This window comes from Armigeres subalbatus, chromosome 3 (genome assembly GCF_024139115.2).
Source record: "Armigeres subalbatus isolate Guangzhou_Male chromosome 3, GZ_Asu_2, whole genome shotgun sequence".
NCBI classification, from domain to species: domain Eukaryota; kingdom Metazoa; phylum Arthropoda; class Insecta; order Diptera; family Culicidae; genus Armigeres; species Armigeres subalbatus.
In genome coordinates, this window is record NC_085141.1 from 124,274,813 (window position 1) to 124,294,027 (window position 19,215).

Below are 19,215 nucleotides of genomic sequence, written 5' to 3' on the forward strand. Positions count from 1 at the left end.
ATTTTTTTATCATGAGGCGAACACGATGAAACATTTTATACAAATTCCATAGACTGGACCGGGAATCAAATCCAGCCACCGTCAGCATGGTCTTGCTTTGAAGCCGCGAAACTTAGCCCCGAAAGGCCCCGCTTTCGATTTTCGTTTTTCTAAAAACAATAAACGAAAAAATACCAAATTTGAAACAGAAACTTGCCATCCCCTTATCACAGGGCTGGTAGCGATCGAAGCCACTCAAAATAGTGACTTTAGTGACCAAAGCTGACGAAAAAAGGGACCAAATAGTGACTTTCAGTTGCAGAAAAAGTGACCAAATAGTGACGTCCAATTTCAGTTGCAAGTTCGATGAGACGAAATCAAGCGTTTTTGGGTCGAAGGAGAATATTTTTTCCGTAATTTGTGGCGGAAAACATCTTTCACTCGCCACTATTTTCTCTTACAACAAACTCAGAATAGCATAGCTTACCTTAGACTGACTGTACATATCAATGGTTGCTACTCCGTGATTGATCAGAACTGGTGCAAATTGCACTACGATCCAAGTGAATAGTGGTTGGGATTTACCAACTATTCTCGAAGTGCACGTTTCAGCAGCTCACAAATGTTGATCAATAACGGCGCCGGCCAAGTCCTTACAGCAATTGGGAAAGGGAGGGAATGTGAGTGTGTGGTAATCGTTGCTACTAGAGACCGAGAATACCTCTGCATCTCCACATTTACCACGGGAAGGAAGTAGTGTTAGTTGGGTGGGGTAATCAGTAACATAGATCGGGATTCACCATGGAAAGTGATGTGACCTATGAAACTTCTACACAGCAGCATTTCCTTAATTTGTTCAATTGTTCATTCTTCGCGAGAATAAACAATCAATCGCTCAAAGTGAGCGATTGTTCATTTGAATTTCGGATTAGGCGCCCGCGTTATCATTTCATTAACGTAAGAAAAATAAAAAAGAAACGGGGTTAAAATTTAAAATAATTGATAGTAATCGGAAAGCTAATGTTATTCAGCAACCCTTATTTTATCTCTATTTGACGTTAAATAAGAATGTAAATTTACGTTCATTTTACATGTCGTTTATTTTGCATTACTTTCGCGCGCGTGTGTGTGTCACTTGCCTTGACCAGTATACCGTAATCAGGATCTCACTGGTATTAATCCTGATGTGCCGGTTGGCACTCGTGTTGGGCTCGTGCGCTTTGAGCGGCACACGGTCGCTTCCCAGTCTACATAAAATCGCACATGGTGCAATACAAGATGCTAAATTGGAGACGATATACATACATGTTGTGTGGAAAAGTACCTCTATCGCCTGCACTTCAGCATCCTACACGACACCATATACGTTCATGTGCTGACTGGGTTTGATAGGGCCTGCTTATGGACACATGCACCTTTTTGTAGAGGTTTAACAGAGCCCACTATCAAACCCCACCACATCCTAGGCAGGCCCCCTAACTCGCAGTGGCCATGGGGAGGGGTCGTCAAGCCCTTGGACATAGTCCCTGCTGCCCTTTTTCTCTTACAACAAACTCAGAATAGAAAACTAACTCTAATTTTTATCTATTCAGTGACACTAGGTAAAATTGTATTGCCCTTTCTTTTAACCCCACGGAAATTTTACTCAATATCAGTCTAAAGCAGGACTACTCAAAACTATGAGTAGTCTTGCAAGCAAATCATTTTTTTAAGCCACTGGAAGTGAACGAAATATGGTTATCACTTATAACACCTGTTTTTCTTTCCCGAAAATGATTTTCTCTTGAGAATGAGTGAAAATTACGATCATTGGATAAACTGAACACCTACTTCAGAAAGATGCAGAGAATTCTACGAGTTGTCACTGGTGCCACGGAAGCTTTTGTAATTTTTAATGCGACAGGAATAACAGTACGAAGCGCTTTGGTAGAAAACGAAACAAAAATTATGAAGATTCATTTACAACGCTCGACCCCCAGCTTGTAATGAGGACCATGCTCTTTGAACTTTTAATTATTTTTCCTTCAAAAAAACGCAGATTTTCCAACTTGCTGTGCGTATTCATGAACGATTTTTGCTATGAAATTCGACAGCGCATGCAATTTTCAAAATTGGGGAGACTTGATCTCCTTTCTATGATATATACTCAATAAATATTTTTTTTAGCAAACCCTTCATTATATCTGTCCAATTACAAAAAATTGAGAACAAATTATATTTTCTTTAATTTTTGAGACAAATTTTTATATGGTTGGCTGATGAGGGATCAATTCTCCTGAAATTATGGTGGAATGTTGGCATTTTTAGCAATGAAGATCATTTGGATTTGTGCTGTGAAATGATAGCAATATAGCATATGGTCATTATTGGGAGAAGTTGTTCAAATTTTGCGTGGCCAATAAAAACATCTTTAGGAGGAACAAAACACAGTAAATAATAGAGTAAATAAGGTTGTCAATCAAAAAATAACTCGCCACAAAACGACGATTTGTCTAGAAAAGCTATTATAAAAATACGGTATAACAATGCTACATTAGTTCTTGGTTGGAGAAGCATGTATCCCAAGTTGAAAAAAAAAACTTGAAATCAACAGGTCACCTGGTTGCATGACTGTATACCAATTTATAAATTGTGACGTAAAACACCTTTAATTAGCTACTGGTGAAATGCCAATAAGAGCAGCGAGTTAAATGGCTGGCGAAGTTTTAGAACGATCATTTTTCCAAGATCTGTAATTTCATTTCTGACATGAACAAAGCATCATCAGATGGATACATAAAGCTTTATAAAAAAAATCTTGGTTTCAATAGTTTCAAAATAGTTGAAAATAGTGACTTTTTGCGAGAAAAAGTGACTTCAGTGACTTGAGGTCGAAAAAAGAGACTTTTTAGTGACTAGCCCAAAAAAAGTGACCAAGTCACTAAAAAGTGACCCGCTACCAGGCCTGTTATCATAAAGACCCCCGAATGGTGATAATACTTATGAGATAGTAATTTAAGTTATAATTCTTGTTTCAAAATATCCAAAGGTGCCTCCGAATCGTTCAAAGAAGACTCGCCCTACAGTACCCTGAAATCATGTGCAGGAACAAGATCGGGTATTATAACGGCTAAGTTTTTATTTAGAGCTAGCCGATCAGACCTTGCCTTACCCGGGTTGAACAGATTTTTTTGTGGGAAAATGTCAACTGCAAGATCGTTAGCAGCGCCTGTTCATTTCGATTTAAAGCTCTGAAACATTTTCGTTATTCCTGTACAGAATATCAATGAGCGTCTATGTACCTGCAACCCGAAGAAACCATAAATTATCTTTAGCTCTTTTTATAAGGTGAAACGCAATTATTTGAAATTTGAGCACCAGAATGAAAATCGAATTTCTTTGAAAGCTAATCCCACTTTAATAGACACTATTGTCGCTAACGTAAAACAATTCATTAAATGTGGATAACGCACCAGTTCATCTTCTCTCAATGTACCCTATCTACATTTCGCCACAGCTCGTAAACCAAATGTGTCATGCCTAATACCATCTACTGCCAGAGCACAAACTAATATTAAAGCAAAAATGAAATTTCCAGGAATTTATCAACCAACATAACGAGTTGACGGGTAAACCTCGAACAATGATGATTCTGGCGAACGTCACTCAATCTCCAAAAGCTTATCTCCATATTTCATGCCTCGGAACCGACGTTGTTGTTGTTGTTGCGTTGCTCCACTGAGCGGGTTATCGATTTCCCACCACAAAGTTTACACAATGTCGATGAAAACCATCATAAAGCACAAAAGCACTCACCTCTTACCAGCGTCAGAATGCCGAGCGGCATCACCGAGAGGGCCACCATCAGATCGGTGATGGCCAGCGACATCAGGAAGTAGTTGGTAACGTTCTGCAACCGCCGCTCCCAAACGATGGCCAGGCAGACCAGGATGTTGCCGGCCGCAGTACCAAACACCAGCACAATGGCCAGAAGGGCCCAGTAATTGTTGAGGGCCATTGCATTGTCATTAGTGAAGGTGGACTCGCCCGGTTCGCTGTCGTCCAACGGCAGCTCGGGGCCATCGGTAGTGGGGGACGCCGCCGTCACGGAGAGATTCAACCGCCATGGTAATCCGAAGCCGACCCGGTGGTAATCGTTGGCTTGGTTGGCAAATTTGAAGTAATTAATTGGTTTTGATGCCGACCAGAGCCACATCTCCAGCTGGTCACCGTAGGATGGGTTCGCTAATTTGGTACGCATAGTTGCGGTGGTGAATGTTTAGCCACACGCACTTCGACGGGCGATTGTCTGCAAATTACGAAAAAGGTGGAAAGTAATTAGGCAGTGTAAGAGAAAGGAGGAGGGGGGTGGTAAACTATCAAATTTCCACTCAATTAATTATGAAGCAATAAAATGTGATTCCTTTAATACTGAGCTAAGGTTGGCTTCATTTGAGCATCTGCCATTCAAGAGTGGATAGTATACGTACGCGTTTCCTGGAAAAGCGTATAAAAATGGGTGGTTTACATCAATTAGTGAGGAAAGAATATAGCATTTGCTTATTAAGGTGTGGAATGAAATATCCGATTAATCATGGAATTAATGACATTTATGACAATATTCGTAGGCCGTTCCGAAGCCTTGCGGCATTTTATCTGTAATGCAGTATTTTTGCATGTATATCTGAATCTACGCTGCCGTAATCTGAAAAATTGACGTATACGGCATTCTAAAAAAATGTTATTAACGAGTAGTACTCAGCGAATTCTTAAAAAAAATAAACTTGGGGTGGCTTTGCGCTTCCCCATTCGATTTTCATCGAACCGAACATGTTTGGCATTACGGATTTCGTTTCGATCTCGAAAACGATTTATCGTTCGAGTATGTTTGAGATGTATCGAGATGTTTTGATGTTATGGATATTCGAGATCGCACTCGAAAACGACGGAAGTTGAATCAAAAACGCTCGTTCCCTTTATAGCTTTCGAATGTTGTTGGAGAGTTATACCTTGTTGAAAGTTTATAATAGACCTGTGCAGGAGTTCATGAAATTCACTCACCCGATGGATTTTGACATTTGAGCGGGTCGTCTTCTCGAACAAAAGTTCATTTTGCGTTCATTATGCGACCCGCTCAAATGTCATAATTTCTTGAGGGAGTTCATTTTGCGTTAGTCTATTATACCTAGTTGTTTTTTTTTGTGTACGTGGAGAGAATGAATGTTTTATTATTGTATCTCGAAGGAAAGAACGTCATTAGCATACGTACTTTTATAGTTTCAAGCCAATACGATATCTTTATTGTTTAACATTTCTAATTGAAGTGTGGTGTAATACAGGTAAACTTCGATATAACCTACATATCGATTTCAGTCATCCTTATTTTACACTACTTAAATGTTGTACTATCATGTACTTTGTGGGCGAATATTTATTTTTTATATAAGGCTCAGCTAGCAGTGTGAAACAGCTTTTTTTGTGAACAATTCCTACAAACTTGTTCGTTACTAAGAAAAATGACCCGAAAAATTGAATTTTTCATTTTATATATAGATAAAGCACAGGAATTAAGAGGGCAAGAGGCACAGGAAATACAAAGCTTACTTTTCGTTGCACCGTTTGCATGAATATTACGCATTGCAAGAAAAAATTGAAATGCTGGAAAATTCAAAGCGCCTTCAATGAATATTATCCTGGCTAGTGATCGAAGACAGCCATGCTAAATTTCCAATGTTTTGATTATATTTATAATTTTGGAATTTCTGAATAAATAAACTTGAAGAGGGACAAGATTAGTGGGTATGGTGAGGCCTCTTCTTATTCGATGGCTCTACATTCCTACTGGAAATTTGCCAGTGGGGAATCGCACAATTCCGAAACAAAAATAACCGAACAGAAAATTCAATGAAATTTATAGGTAAAGATTGTGGATTTTAGGGGGTAGCGAGGACTATGCCCGAATTCTTGACGACCCCTCCCCTGGCCACTACGAGTTGTGGAGCTGGCCTAAGCTGTTGGGTTTGGCAGCAGGTTTATATAAAAATCAGTAAAAAGCATTGGCGTAACTAAGGAAAAATTCTAGGGGGGCTAATTTTTTTTCTATTTTTACAGTCAAACACAAAAAAGTTATTGTTTTTGTTCAACTGCAAGTTGGCCTGACATAAAAATCTGGAAATGTCGTGGGATTCCCAATAACTTTGATTTACGTAATTTATAGTAATTAATTTATTACAATTAATAGCTTTAGATACATAAGACTTTCGAGTTTTACATATCCATTAGAAATAATTTCAAGTTATTGTGGGCTTCATGGCCGTGCGGTTAGCGACGTCAATCGTCTAGACGCATGTGCTAGGGAGTATGGATTCGATTCCCCCGGTAAGGAGGAAACTTTTCGTGATCGAAAAATTCTCCACTGGTCCACTGAGAGTTATGTTTCTTGTCCGTTGTCTCATGCTAAGTGTTAAGTGCTCAGTCTGTACGACCTGTACGGTCGAAGATGGCGTTCGTGCCTTTTTACATTTTGGTTACCTCTCCCTGAAATTTCAGGGTTTATCGAGATTTTTTCGGATTTCAAGGATTATGGAATTTTTTTTTCGGATTATCAAGATAATTGGAAATTCAAAGTTTTCGGGAAATAGCAGCAACATCGCTTGAATACTTAACCAGATAAATCTGCAGAAAGAAATGCCTTCAAAATGTCTGCTATTACAGGCATACGTTACGTCAGAAATTAGATTCGTACGCAATTCACCTTAAGCAATTATATATGTGGCTGAGAATAAAGGGAGCGTAATATCCTTCGTGTTTAGCATTCCTAATTCAAGATATATCAATTTTTCGAAGTTAGAAAACATGATAAAATATATTCAACTCACTGTAGGGAGAGATGATAAGAATTCATTATTTGCAGCTACGCCCAGATATGATCAGAGCACTAGATATGTGCCATATTCATGCAAAGTCGTGGGAATTCTAGGGGGGGCTAATTTGATTCTAGGTGGGGCTATAGCCCCCCCTAGCCCCCCTGTAGTTACGCCAATGTTAAAAAGTACAGCAATTTCGAAAAAAAAAGCACGCTTGTCGTTCACAAGAACGGCGGGACTGCATGAGTGGTTCAGGACCATGCGAGTCCGGAAGTTTAAGCCACCCGTGACCAATCATTATATATGTATAACAGTTCTAGGACATGAAACTATAGGAAAGCATTCTTACAATATTGTTATGAAGTATAAATAATAAAACATATTTAATTGATTAACTGTCCGAAGCACTGAAGCAATGTATACAAGATTTTTATACCAACATAATTAGGGACACTTTTGGAGTAAAATTAGCTTTAATATAATGGTTTTCATAATACGACGGGCCAAAGGATCAATTCACTACATTTTGAACCTGTTCACACATTATTGGTAGGGCACTGACAAAGACTAATTAGTCTTTGGTGTTGGATTAATTATTCCATGTTTATGTAAACCGCATTCAAATTGTTGGAACTTAATGACAATTCGGCACCAACATTTCAAAAGGGCGTAACTGATTTTGTAAACAAAAGCTTCTCATGTCGCTGGTGGGTTAATTTGAGCCCACCCACGCAATCCAATACCACTGATGGAAGCATCGAATCCTCTTCTTTCATTTAATGGTGCTGGATTGTGTGGGTGAGCACAAATAAGCCCACCAGAGACGTCAGAAGCTCTTGTTTACAAAAGCAGTTTCGCCCTTTTGAAATGTTGGTGCCGAATTGATTTTGTTCTAATTATTAAATTGAACTCAACGCACACTGTGCATGATTTGTTCTATGCGGAAATCGCTATCTGCGTGTTATGCTACGTTTTGACAGGGCAAGTGAATTGAACAACTCAGTTGAATTCAATTGACTTGCTAAAAGTTGAACATGTTCAACTTTCTTTTCGTTCAAGTGAATTGAATTAAGGTGTTTACACGTTCAATTCGCATTCGATTCAAGCGAGTTGCTCAATTCACTTGCCTTGTCTAAACGTAGCATTATTTCCGCGTAGTCTTCAAAATTTTTCTTTTTCTCCGTAATATTAATTTATTGAGTATCCGCGATCTTCACTGGATAACACGATGGGATCATTCAGAAAAAAAAAATCCGGTTTCACGACAATTTTGATCAATTTTATACGAATTTTCCGATGAAATTTCTAGAGAAGTTCCTGAATAAAAGTCTAGAGAATTGTAGGATTTTTTCATCGAAAATTCCTTTGATAATTTTATCAGAGTTTTCTTTAGGAATCCTTTTCTTCAATAAAACCATACAAAATAGTTCAGTCAAAGTTAATTGCCTATTTTCGGGGATTAATCCACCCGACTTGGACGTTAATTTACAATGTTATGAAAACTCATATGTGAATATGTACGTTATGTGGAAGATATTGATTTGGAAAATGTATTGGAGGTAACCACTTTCCCTTCGATGGGACTCGAACCCATGACCCTACAGTACGCAAGACTGGTGCTTTAACCGACTAAGCTACGAAGGACCTCCGTCGGCCTTCGCAACCTAGCGACTACTGAACGAGCTCGAGATTCCCAAATTGGACGTATAGTCAAATCACTCGCAATCCATTTTCTCAAACCAATACTTCCACATGTGTATAGTACACGTCCACATTAGAGGAGCGTGAGTATTTAGAATGTCTGGCGGCTTTACACTTTCTTCATCAGCAACTGTACTGATCAAGTGAGGTTGTGTAAGCTATTTGCCAGTCGGTCGTCAAGCTCAGACCCGACCGCATTGCGTAGGCAAGAGCACGCAACTCAGGTTCATACAAAATACCTGAATTCTATCCGATATTGTATTGGACGTATTCTTCAAGAAGTTTCAATACTTCCTTGAATGAATTTTTGATGAATTTTTCAACGAAATAGTCAAAGATTTCCCAAAGAGTTTTTCCAAGAAATTCCAAATGGTATTTCCAAAGGATTTTCTCAAAAATCGAAAGAACTCTCCGAAGGATTTTCCGCTGGTATCACCGAAAAACATTCTAAAAGAATTTCCTCTGAAATGTTTAAAGAAATTCAGGAGATTCTGAAGAAAATTTCATAGGAATTTCCAAAGAAATTTCTGAAAGAGTTGTTGAAAAAACTGAGGAATATCCTAAGTAATTTCCTATAGGAAGTTCTGAAAGATTTGCTGGAGAAAGTTCTTAAGGAATTTATGGAGGACTTTTTAGAAAATCCTGATTTTTTTATTTATTTTTTTTGTGTCTTCATTAAGGAGACTTTCAGCCCGAGGCTGGCTCGTCTCCGGTTTTTTTAATTTTCATTGACGTCTTTTTTCAATTTGGAAATTAAGTTCAACGTTAACAGAAATTTCTGAAAGAATTTCTGAAGAAATTTCTTAAGATGTTTGTGAACAGGGTTTTCCGGTGAAATTCCTGAAGGAACTCTTAAATGGAAAAATTAAAAAAATCTTAAGCAACTTCCGAAGATATTCCTACGCGAATTTTCAAAATCTTAATAATTTTCCAAGGGAATTTGTAAAATAATTCCAGAACGAATGTAACCTTGTGCATTACGGAGCCAAATCACGATTTTCTGTTCACGGTACATGTATCACGCTTCCAAGAAATTCCTGGAGTGAGATCTTAAGGTCTACCAACGATCTATCGGACTATTTCGAATGTGATATATGCCCTTTGTGATACGTAGAATAGAATGTATTCACATCATAGTTTCTTGAGAGTCCAAGAAATCTCTGGATCAAGGCCATTAGGTCTATAGGAGCATAAAAAAATCGATCGGACTGTTTTGATCATGGTACATGTCCTTTATGACACATAGAATAGAATGCGTACCCAGCATAGGTTCTAGGTCGTCCAAGAAATCCATGGAATAGGCCTTTGAGTCTACACGCGGAATCAAAGATTACTTGGATTGATTCAAATATGGTACATGCCCTTCAATAATGGATTGATTCAAATATATACACGCGTTCCAAGCATGGGTTCTTGGTCGTCCAAGAAATTCCTGGAATAAGTCCTTAGGTCTACATGCGTAACCAAAGGTTACTTGGATTGTTTCGAATATGGCACCTGCCCTTTGTGATGCATAGAATATAATGTGCTCACAGTATGGGTTCTTGGCCATCCAAGAAATCCGTGGAATCAGGCCTTTTGATCTACATGTGTAACCATAGATCAATTGGATTGTTTCAAATATGGTACATGCCCTTTGTAATGCATAGAATAAACCGCATTCCAAGCATAGTTTCTTGGTCGTCCAAGAAATTCCTGGAATAAGCCCTTAAATCTACATGCGTAACCAAAGGTTACTTGGATTGTTTCAAATATGGAGCATGCCCTTTGTGATACATAGAATAGAATGTGTCCAAAGTATGAATTCTTGCTTGTACAAAAAATTGCTGGAATAAGGCGTTTAGATCCATATAAGTAACCATAGAGCAATTGGATTATTTCAAATATGATACATGCCCTGTGCTTATGCACCACAAAGGGCAATTCTCTTTTGTTTTGTAGTAGATCTTAAGGTCTTGCTCTAGGTATGTCTTGGATAACCGACAACCTATGCCGTAGATACGTCATATTCTATAATTTAAATTGGGCATGTACCACATTTGCAATCGATCGATTTATCTTCGGTTACTCGTGCAGACCTGTGTGCCAATCTCGAGAGATTTCTTGGATGACCAAGAACCTCTGCCGCTCACTAACTATTCTACACATCCGAAAGGGCATGTAACACATTTAAAACAGTCCGATACCTCTTTAGTGTCGCGTTTAGGCCTAACTCCAGGAATTTCTTGAATGACCCAGAATCTCTTACGATGGACCATTCTATTCTACACATCCAAAAGGACATGTGCCATTACTGAGACAGTCAGATTGATCTTTAGTTACGCGTGTAGATCTGAGGACCTAAATCCAGGGATTTCTTGGATGGCCGAGTACCTCAGCCGCTGACTTACTCTTTCTACACATCCAAAAGGGCATGTACCACATTTAAAACAGTCCGATACATCTTAAGTATCGCGTGCAGATCTTAAGGCCTAACTCCAGGAATTTCTTGAATAACCCAGAATCTCTCACGTTGACTCATTCTATTCTACACACCCAGAAGGACATCTGCCATAATTGGAACAGTCCGATTGATCTTCAGCTACGCTTGTAGATCTTTAGCCCTTACTCCAGGGATTTCTTGGATGCCCAAAAATCTATGCTGAAAAAAACTCTATTCTGAGTAGTCTCCATACTCTTTACTACCCTCCCTTCGTGTCTCTTCTCGTTTTTTTTTCTCTCTATTATGCAATTTCACTCCTTGTACCTTGCACCTCTCACGTTTCGTTTCTCACTATTCACATTACATTTATCAATTGTCATATTCCTCTTCATGCTTTTTTACTGCTCATTTCTCACACAAAGTATCTCGCGTATTACTTCTCACCTCACTACTTGCTTCTCGCTTTTCACTGATCACATCTTATTTCGCACTTCTTACTGCTTGCCTATCGCTTCTCACTTCTCAATACTCATTCTTTCTTCTCACTTCTCCCATCTCACTCCTCAGTTCTCATATTCCAAATCTCACCTTACAATTCACGATTGATTATAAAACTATTGAGGGCTTTTTAGTGAAATTCAAAATTCCTACTTCTCGCTTCTCACTTTTCATCACTCATAACTTCTCACTCATCACTTTTCACATTTATTTTCTCACTTTTCAATTCTTACTTTTTTACTTTTTAATCGATAATTATTTAAAAATAAATTATTATTGGCACACGCCCTTCTCAAACTATGACATCCATAGTCGAGCACATCAGATGGGCGCGTTTTATCCTGCATGCAGAGGTTTTATTAAAATGTGTGTTTTTCTATGAAAAATGCAGTAAAGTTAACTTTTTAGTAACTTGGCACAATCTTTACTAATTTGTTTTTCCAGACATGTGCAAAAATTATTGGAAACATGTTTTTATCTAGTGGAAAATCCTTAAGGGAACGGAAGCTTAAATTTTATCAAAAGGCGGAAAAAAACAAATTTATTTTTAAAATTTTTATTATAGATGTCTTGACTATTATTTTTGATTTGTTGATCTAAAAACATGTTTAGGCGTCAGCTGCCATCGGTTTTGTAACTTAATGCAGCCTATTAACCCAGAAAATGCAATGGCTCGTATTAGCAGACTGGCGCATTTTAAACCTTGTTCCCCTATTAGCTGTGTTCCAGTACATGTTTTGAAAATATTTGTTTCGATTCAAAATGTAAACACACATTGTTATTGCATGTTTTGTCTTAAAAATGATCATCTTCCCCCCAGTTGACGGTACTCATATTATACGAGTAGGTATCGATACTTTTGGTTCGATATTTATTGGTATCGATACTTTCATACTACTTTAAAGTAAAAGTATCGATACCTTAGTGGTATCGTTTCATCCTTACTGGCCTTCAATCGACTATTGGCGGAAACAATTCCGGATTAGGCTGACTACGGAACCATGGAATGACGGCGGTTCTTCCTGGGGTTTTTAACCTAAAACAGTGGGGTTGTCCTCAACGCCTTCTTTTGTTCCACACACTTTCTTCTCTACTCTTCAACTTCCAACTTTGGATACTTTGTAACTTTGTAACATCCGTTCGCTACGAAATACTTTGAAATAGTGACTGCATCCCAGGGACATTACCTCCTTTTCCAGGTCAGTCACCTAGTCTCACAGTGTCGACCCCTTGATGGCTACTTAATGAAGGTGCTTCCTCTGGTGTTGGGTCGGAGTACTATGGTGAGTGGTAGGACGCGGTCTTATTGGGTGGTGGAGGCTATTCATGCCCTGCTCTACTGCAGTTGCTAAAGTACTGGGAAAACCTACACATAAAGACGAGTTTTACCTGCCATTCACAAACAATTCATGCATTAGATTATATTTTCATGAATTTCTCGGCAACACTCATCACATAACATAACCAACACTTACAAATTCGTTTAGAAATTCCCTAGGAGTTTCTTTGAATTTTATTCTAGAATTTTTTGAGAAATTCATGGGATAATTTCTTAAAGTATTGCTCAAGGAGTTTCCGAAGAAATTCTTGCAGGAGTTTCTGGAGGTTTTAGGATTTTCTTGAACAGAATTCGATGTGGAAGTTTTCACCTAATGTGGAAGTTTTGACCGTCCGCAATAGATACATGACCGAAAATATGGTTTGCTGAGCGGGTCATAGGCAGAGCTTTAAATATTCGATTATTTTTTATGAAGCCCATCGGCCTTCTTTGTCACTTCACTTCTAAACATATTCATATTCGGCTCTGCACCGTCGGTTTTCGGAATGAATTTGAGTCAGTGAGCATTTATTTGAATAACACAAAATATAATTAATTTATAAATAATCGTAAAACTGAGCACATGTTTAATGCTTTAAACAATTACACGCATAGATCTAATCAAGGCTAATTGTATTTCTTTTGCGGGAAGTTATCATATTCAGTGGTAATCAATTGAATGGATTTATGAAGAAGAGAACTAAGTATGTTATTCTAAGTTTTCAATAATCAAAATACGATTGTCAAAACTCGAAGCGAATGTACTATAGTAAATGTGAATAGTGTGAAGTGCCATGTTGAAAAATATTTTCTGGCTTACTGTGATGTTGTTTGTTTGTTTGTTTATTAAAGACACTTCACATCACCATCACTACTGTCATGGTCTCTACAAACAGCTTCACAAGAATTTCCTGCTTCACATCTCATTGTTTCTATGAGTCGATGACCCCTTATCGACTCATGAAGGGGTCACTGTACAGCTCTAAAAATTGACTTAAAGTGAAAAACGGAAAACGGCACTTTGTTTCTGTGATAATATCATATTATTGTTCGGATAAGTTTTCGGGTAAACGTGGACACAGGTCTGATAGCAGCATACGCAGCTTCAAAGCTGTAATTATATTTTTTGTTAGGATATCGTTTTACAGAGATAATCAAACTTACATTTTTGTGTTTACGTATAATGAGTATTTCCCGAAACTCGCGCCTTTCAGAATTTATCTTCCGACCTGACGTGCTACAGTATTATCCGAGTTATTTGAGTTCAGTAGATTTAAATGATTTACATATAGGATAAGTTTTAGAATGCATGTACTCACTTGTAGGTTCTACAATTAATAACGAATCTAACCGTACTATTGCAATTAAGCCAATTCAGCCGTACTATTATAGTTTATAATTTCCTGTGATGTACAAGGGTTAGGGTTTAGCATGTAAGAATCAAATAAGAGAATATGTAGTATTACCTAGTTCATGAAACTTTGTTTATGCTAATTTCCAATTCAACTGCACTAATTTCTAATAAGAACGTAATTTAAGGTAGATTTTACATTCAATTATAGCTGATAATATAATAATAAACTTTTCTCGATTTTGAAGCTCATCCAGCAGTTGCTTTTGATCGTTCTCTTTCATCGCCACATCATTGTTTTGGCCTCTTCGACCTTCTACTGCCAAACAGATCTGGGCGATACGGATATCACTCAGTCATCGAACGAGAATGCCCCGTGGTTTCGTTACCAGTGTTGTAAAATGTCATTTGCATTCGTTTGTATAATTTTTCCAAAACTTTTTCCAGAAGGTAGCTATCTGTTCATGATGTATGACGAACTTATAGCGCTTAAGTGTGCCTACAACTTTGTTTAACAAGACATTGCTGTAAATATGTAATCTGGGGGGTGGAAGGCAAAATGTCATTCAAATGACACGTGACATTTTGGAGAGTTTTAACTCTCAAGCCTAAGATGTTATATTTAGAGCAATGTACCCTTGGGCAAAAATATAGCCCTACTCAAGCGTTATGAGTACATCTAAAATTATGCAATAAATTTTGCTTCTAAAGAAAGTTATGAACAAATTAGTCAAATGACATGCAGATGACATTTTACAAGCCTGTATCGTTACATTCCCCCGCCCGTGTAGTTCACGGAAATCCAGATAATCGCAGGTCCAGTGGTGCAATCTTCACTGCAGGTCGAGTTATTAGTCCATTTTTTGTTTGTATCACGGCACACCGCACTTGTCCGTCAGCAGCGTTTGTCACCTCAACTACTTTTCCTCGTAACCACCCATTGCTTCCTCGACTACCAGTACTACACACTCAGTTCAGCTCAGCATTTTTTGATTCTTTTGCCGAGATCCGCACAGCCGAGCGCTCGGTTCCTGACTTTCTACTGATATATCAGCTGAAAAAGTAATTTGTTTACTGCGGCACTCGAAGGAGCCGCCGTAATCATACGTCCATTCAGCTGATATGTCAGCAAACGAACTTAAACCGAGAATCGCACAGCCGAGATCAGTGAAAAAATTTAAGTGTGTAGGTCTCCTGGTTCGAGTGGCTTGGTTGGCTCAAACCGCTTTGTACGCCTAGTTATTGTCGGGAGGTACTCATGAATCCAACGAGTCCAGAAATGGTTCACTAAACTCTGAGAAAAACGCCAGCTATCTCGCAGATTACGTTCGACCGTGTTGATCCCTATTTCTGGCTTTGTAACACCCATAGCAGAAAGTGATTAGGTGAGTGCGTGTTGGCTCTTGTTTCGGACGGCAGAACGACCGCGCGATTTGCCGAAATTTTGTGTTTTGTTTTGTTTTTCCCTTAGGACGGTTCGTAAGTAAATTGATGAATATTTTTTATTACTTTTACAGCATATACTGTTATTGACAAACGCTCTATATTGTCGAATAGAGCTCCCTATTATTCACCTTTCCCACTAACACAAATTTTCCTTCCCGAGACATCTATGAAGGTAGTATGGGTTCCCTGCATCTTCACTAGTAGATGTTGAACTGACATTCCTTCCCTTCCTTCCGTGATTGTAAGGACGTGGCCAGGTATACAACTGCTACTGTATAGGAAAAGGTACTAATCCCAAGTATCAATTTGCGACAATATACAGTAGATTGCTCAATTCAACCTCTGTCTAGTAGGGGGGCGGGTGTCGCGGGAGAGGGTTCTCTTCGTCGACTTCCCCTCATTTGAATGAAAGTGACAGGCAGGGAGTTTCTTTGCAGTTTATCACCTCAGAATGCAAGTTCGCATTGTTTTCTTTCGTTCTGAAGTGATAAACCACAGAGAGATCTGCTGCTTGTCACTTTGGGGGGGTCGACGGGGAGAGTCTTCTCTTGCGACATTCGCCCTTATTCCGGATGGAGCTTGAATTGAGCATTGTATAGCCACCCACGATTTGTACAATCACATATGCTATGCTATGCTATGCTTGTAACACCCATAGCAGAAAGTGATTAGGTGTTAAGGATTCTTGGTCTGGGAACTGCAGAGGTATGTAAGTGAGTGGCCGGGAACTGACGATAGCTTCAGCTTCTAAGATTACCGTCTCTAGTACCTCGTCACTTGGGTGATGTGGATGGTCAGCAATGGTTGACATAGCGGTTTTCACGGAGCGTACCATACGCTCCCACGAACCTCCCATGTGAGGCGCAGCCGGTGGGTTGAAGTACCACCTGGTTTTAGAGTTGGTGAACGTCGAGGCGCAATCATCTTGGATCTGTTTCACCAGTAGGTTTCCAACCCCTACAAAATTTGTACCATTGTCGCTGTAGAATGACTCTGGGGAACCACGACGAGCCACAAAACGACGAATTGCCATCACACACGACTGTGTCGACAAACTATGTACCACCTCTAGGTGTATAGCGCGAACTGTGAGGCAGGTGAATAGCGCCACCCAGCGATTTACTAGGCTACGAGCTTGTTTCACCATTAAAGGCCCAAAATAATCCACCCAGTGTGGGTGAATGGTCTTACAAATCCAGTTACTCTGGCTTCTGCCAAGGGTGCCATTATGGGCGGTTGAGGAACAGCTTTTCAAATGCGACAAAAAAGGCACTTACTGGACACTTGACGGATTACTCCTCGTAAACCTGTTATGTAGAAATGTTGGCGCATTTCGTTACACACTGTCTCTCTGTTTCCATGAAGATATCGTCGGTGATAATGCTCCTAAAATAGTTAAAATAATGGTGTGTTTTGCATCCATTGGAAGCGTCGCCGCTGTAATCCTCCTGTTTATTCGGATGATTCCGTACTCATCCATGAGAGGCGATAGACGATATAGCGGACTGGACTTTGAGATTGACACAGCATCTTCGGGACGCAAGAAGTTCCGTTTCATGATTGCTACCTCGTCAGGATAAACCTCAGCTTGTATTTGTCGCCAAAGTAGATGTTCAGCTTTCTGAAGTTCATCCTGTGTCAACAGACATGGGTTTGTTAACTTTTCTCCTTTGAAACGACGAATACTCCGTAGAACAAAGGCAGCTGCTCTCAACAAGCGGTTCCAGTTAGAAAATCTTGCTGAATCTATCAGTGGTTGCTGCACTGTACCATGGAACAAGAAAGCGAAATGAAGCTCAATATATGTATCTAACTTATCTACCGCAGATGTTTTAGGCCAGTATTACCGCGACTTGTAGAGGAAATCTGGGGCGTTGTACCAAGGGCTTTTATTGTCAAAACTAGGTCCATCCTTCCATTTAGTGGCAGCATCTGCTACGTTCAATTTAGATGGGATGTAGTTCCACTCATCCACGCTAGTCGTCATAAGGATCTCCCCAACTCTAAACGCAACAAACTGGTGGTATCTACGACTATCTGATCTCAACCAGGAGAGTACGGTTGTAGAATCAGACCAAAGATATCTCTTCGTTATAGTAAGATCCAAGGAGGATAAGACGTTGTCCAGCAACCTCGCTCCAATCATTGCCGCCTGTAGCTCGAGTCGAGGTATCGATAAAGGCTTTAATGGTGCGACTTTTGTTTTTGCGGCTACTAGTTAGTGCGCATCTTGGCTGACTGTTGTCTTGGAACCGGAAGTAAAGTACTGCTGCGCAGGCCAATTCGCTAGCATCGACGAAGAGATGAGCCTCTAAGTTATTCAGAGCGATGCTTGCCACATTTGGAAAGAAACACCGTGGAATAGAGTTTCCATTTCCCGGCCATTTTCGTTGTCCCGGGATTCGGGATGAACTTGTTCGTATATCCCGGGAAATCCCGGGATCCCGGGATTTTTCGATGTTTCCTTAGAAAACTTATTTTTTTATTTAAAAACGATTTTATTCAATGTTCAGGGTTAAAGTTCATATTTTAGAAAGGCCAGATAATACAGATTTCAAATTGGAACTCAACTCGATTCTAATTTGAATCGATTCTTTCGAAAAAAAAACTACTTCAAGAAGCAAATAATATTCACGTTTTTCTCGGAAGGTCGAGTACCCTTTTGGAATATAGTCCAAGAAGAAGGGATCGCTGGCGGTTGAAGTCGGCTTGACTGTTTGCATTGTTTTGAATATGCATTGGGTTTAGACAGTTGCTGGGATTGCATTCAATACCCTAGTGACGAAAGATGGAAGATGCGCAGTAGAATCGTACTAGGCCCATAACCTATTGGATATATGGGAACTCCCTCACAAAGAAAACACAATACTTGAGTATCCTCCAACCCATGGCAGGCTACTAATTGATACTTTTGCCAAGATCTTCCTAATCTTGAACAGATCGCTTCCTAATCTTGATGTTAATCGTTAATTTATCGTTATCGCCGATAAAGTTAATTGTGTTCAACGTAATTGTTTGCTGCGATAAAGATGAAACAACTCAATTATTATCGGAGTTCGAGAATTTAACGTAAATTAACTCGATAATTTAACGATAATGGGGTTAATAGATTACGCGATTAAAGTTGGTATACAATTTTGACAGAAGCCGAGAATTGGACAAATTGATTGTTGATTTTGATTGAAGCGATACACCAAAAAATAGGCAGAGCATCGAGGTCCACTTGTACCTGCGCATTTGCTGGAAAGTTTGTTGTACGAACGTCGATTGGAAGGACATGAATTGGATCAAGAATTGTTTTGGAGGCAAGAAGCTCAGGAAGACTGACTCAATGTTGGGCGGCGCGATGAGATTAGCAAGGCGAATATCAGCTAGTGTACACAACCTCACTGTAGACGGGAGATGGGTAGGAAGCAGGCCCCAAATAGATGTAGCTGATCTTGTACTGTAGATACTTGTCGTTTAATTAATAGAGAGCTGTAGCTGCTGGAAAAAGTATCAGTCAATAGCCTTCCATTATGTGGTATAGGGGAACCTAATATTTTTTGTGAAGGTGTTCTATTAACTATCTCCGATATTTTCATGTCTGTTCCTATCTTACTAATTTAATAATAAGATGATATCGATTGTGCATCTCAAAGAACCTTGGCTCCGT

At 39.2% G+C, this 19,215-nt stretch overlaps 1 protein-coding gene and 1 non-coding gene across 2 annotated transcripts in view; both read right to left on the reverse strand.

Annotated features, from left to right (window-relative positions):
* Positions 1-4,262, reverse strand: part of LOC134221957 (muscarinic acetylcholine receptor gar-3-like) — a 338,661-nt gene extending 334,399 nt beyond the window's left edge. The window contains 1 exon segment of the mRNA XM_062701120.1: positions 3,775-4,262. Coding sequence (XP_062557104.1) covers positions 3,775-4,219 — 445 coding nt within the window. The 5' untranslated portion in view covers positions 4,220-4,262.
* A 4,130-nt stretch (positions 4,263-8,392) lies between these two features.
* Trnaa-ugc (transfer RNA alanine (anticodon UGC)) lies at positions 8,393-8,468 on the reverse strand. The gene has a single exon. It is a non-coding gene; the product is annotated as a tRNA-Ala (tRNA).
* Between the last annotated feature and the right edge of the window lie 10,747 nt (positions 8,469-19,215).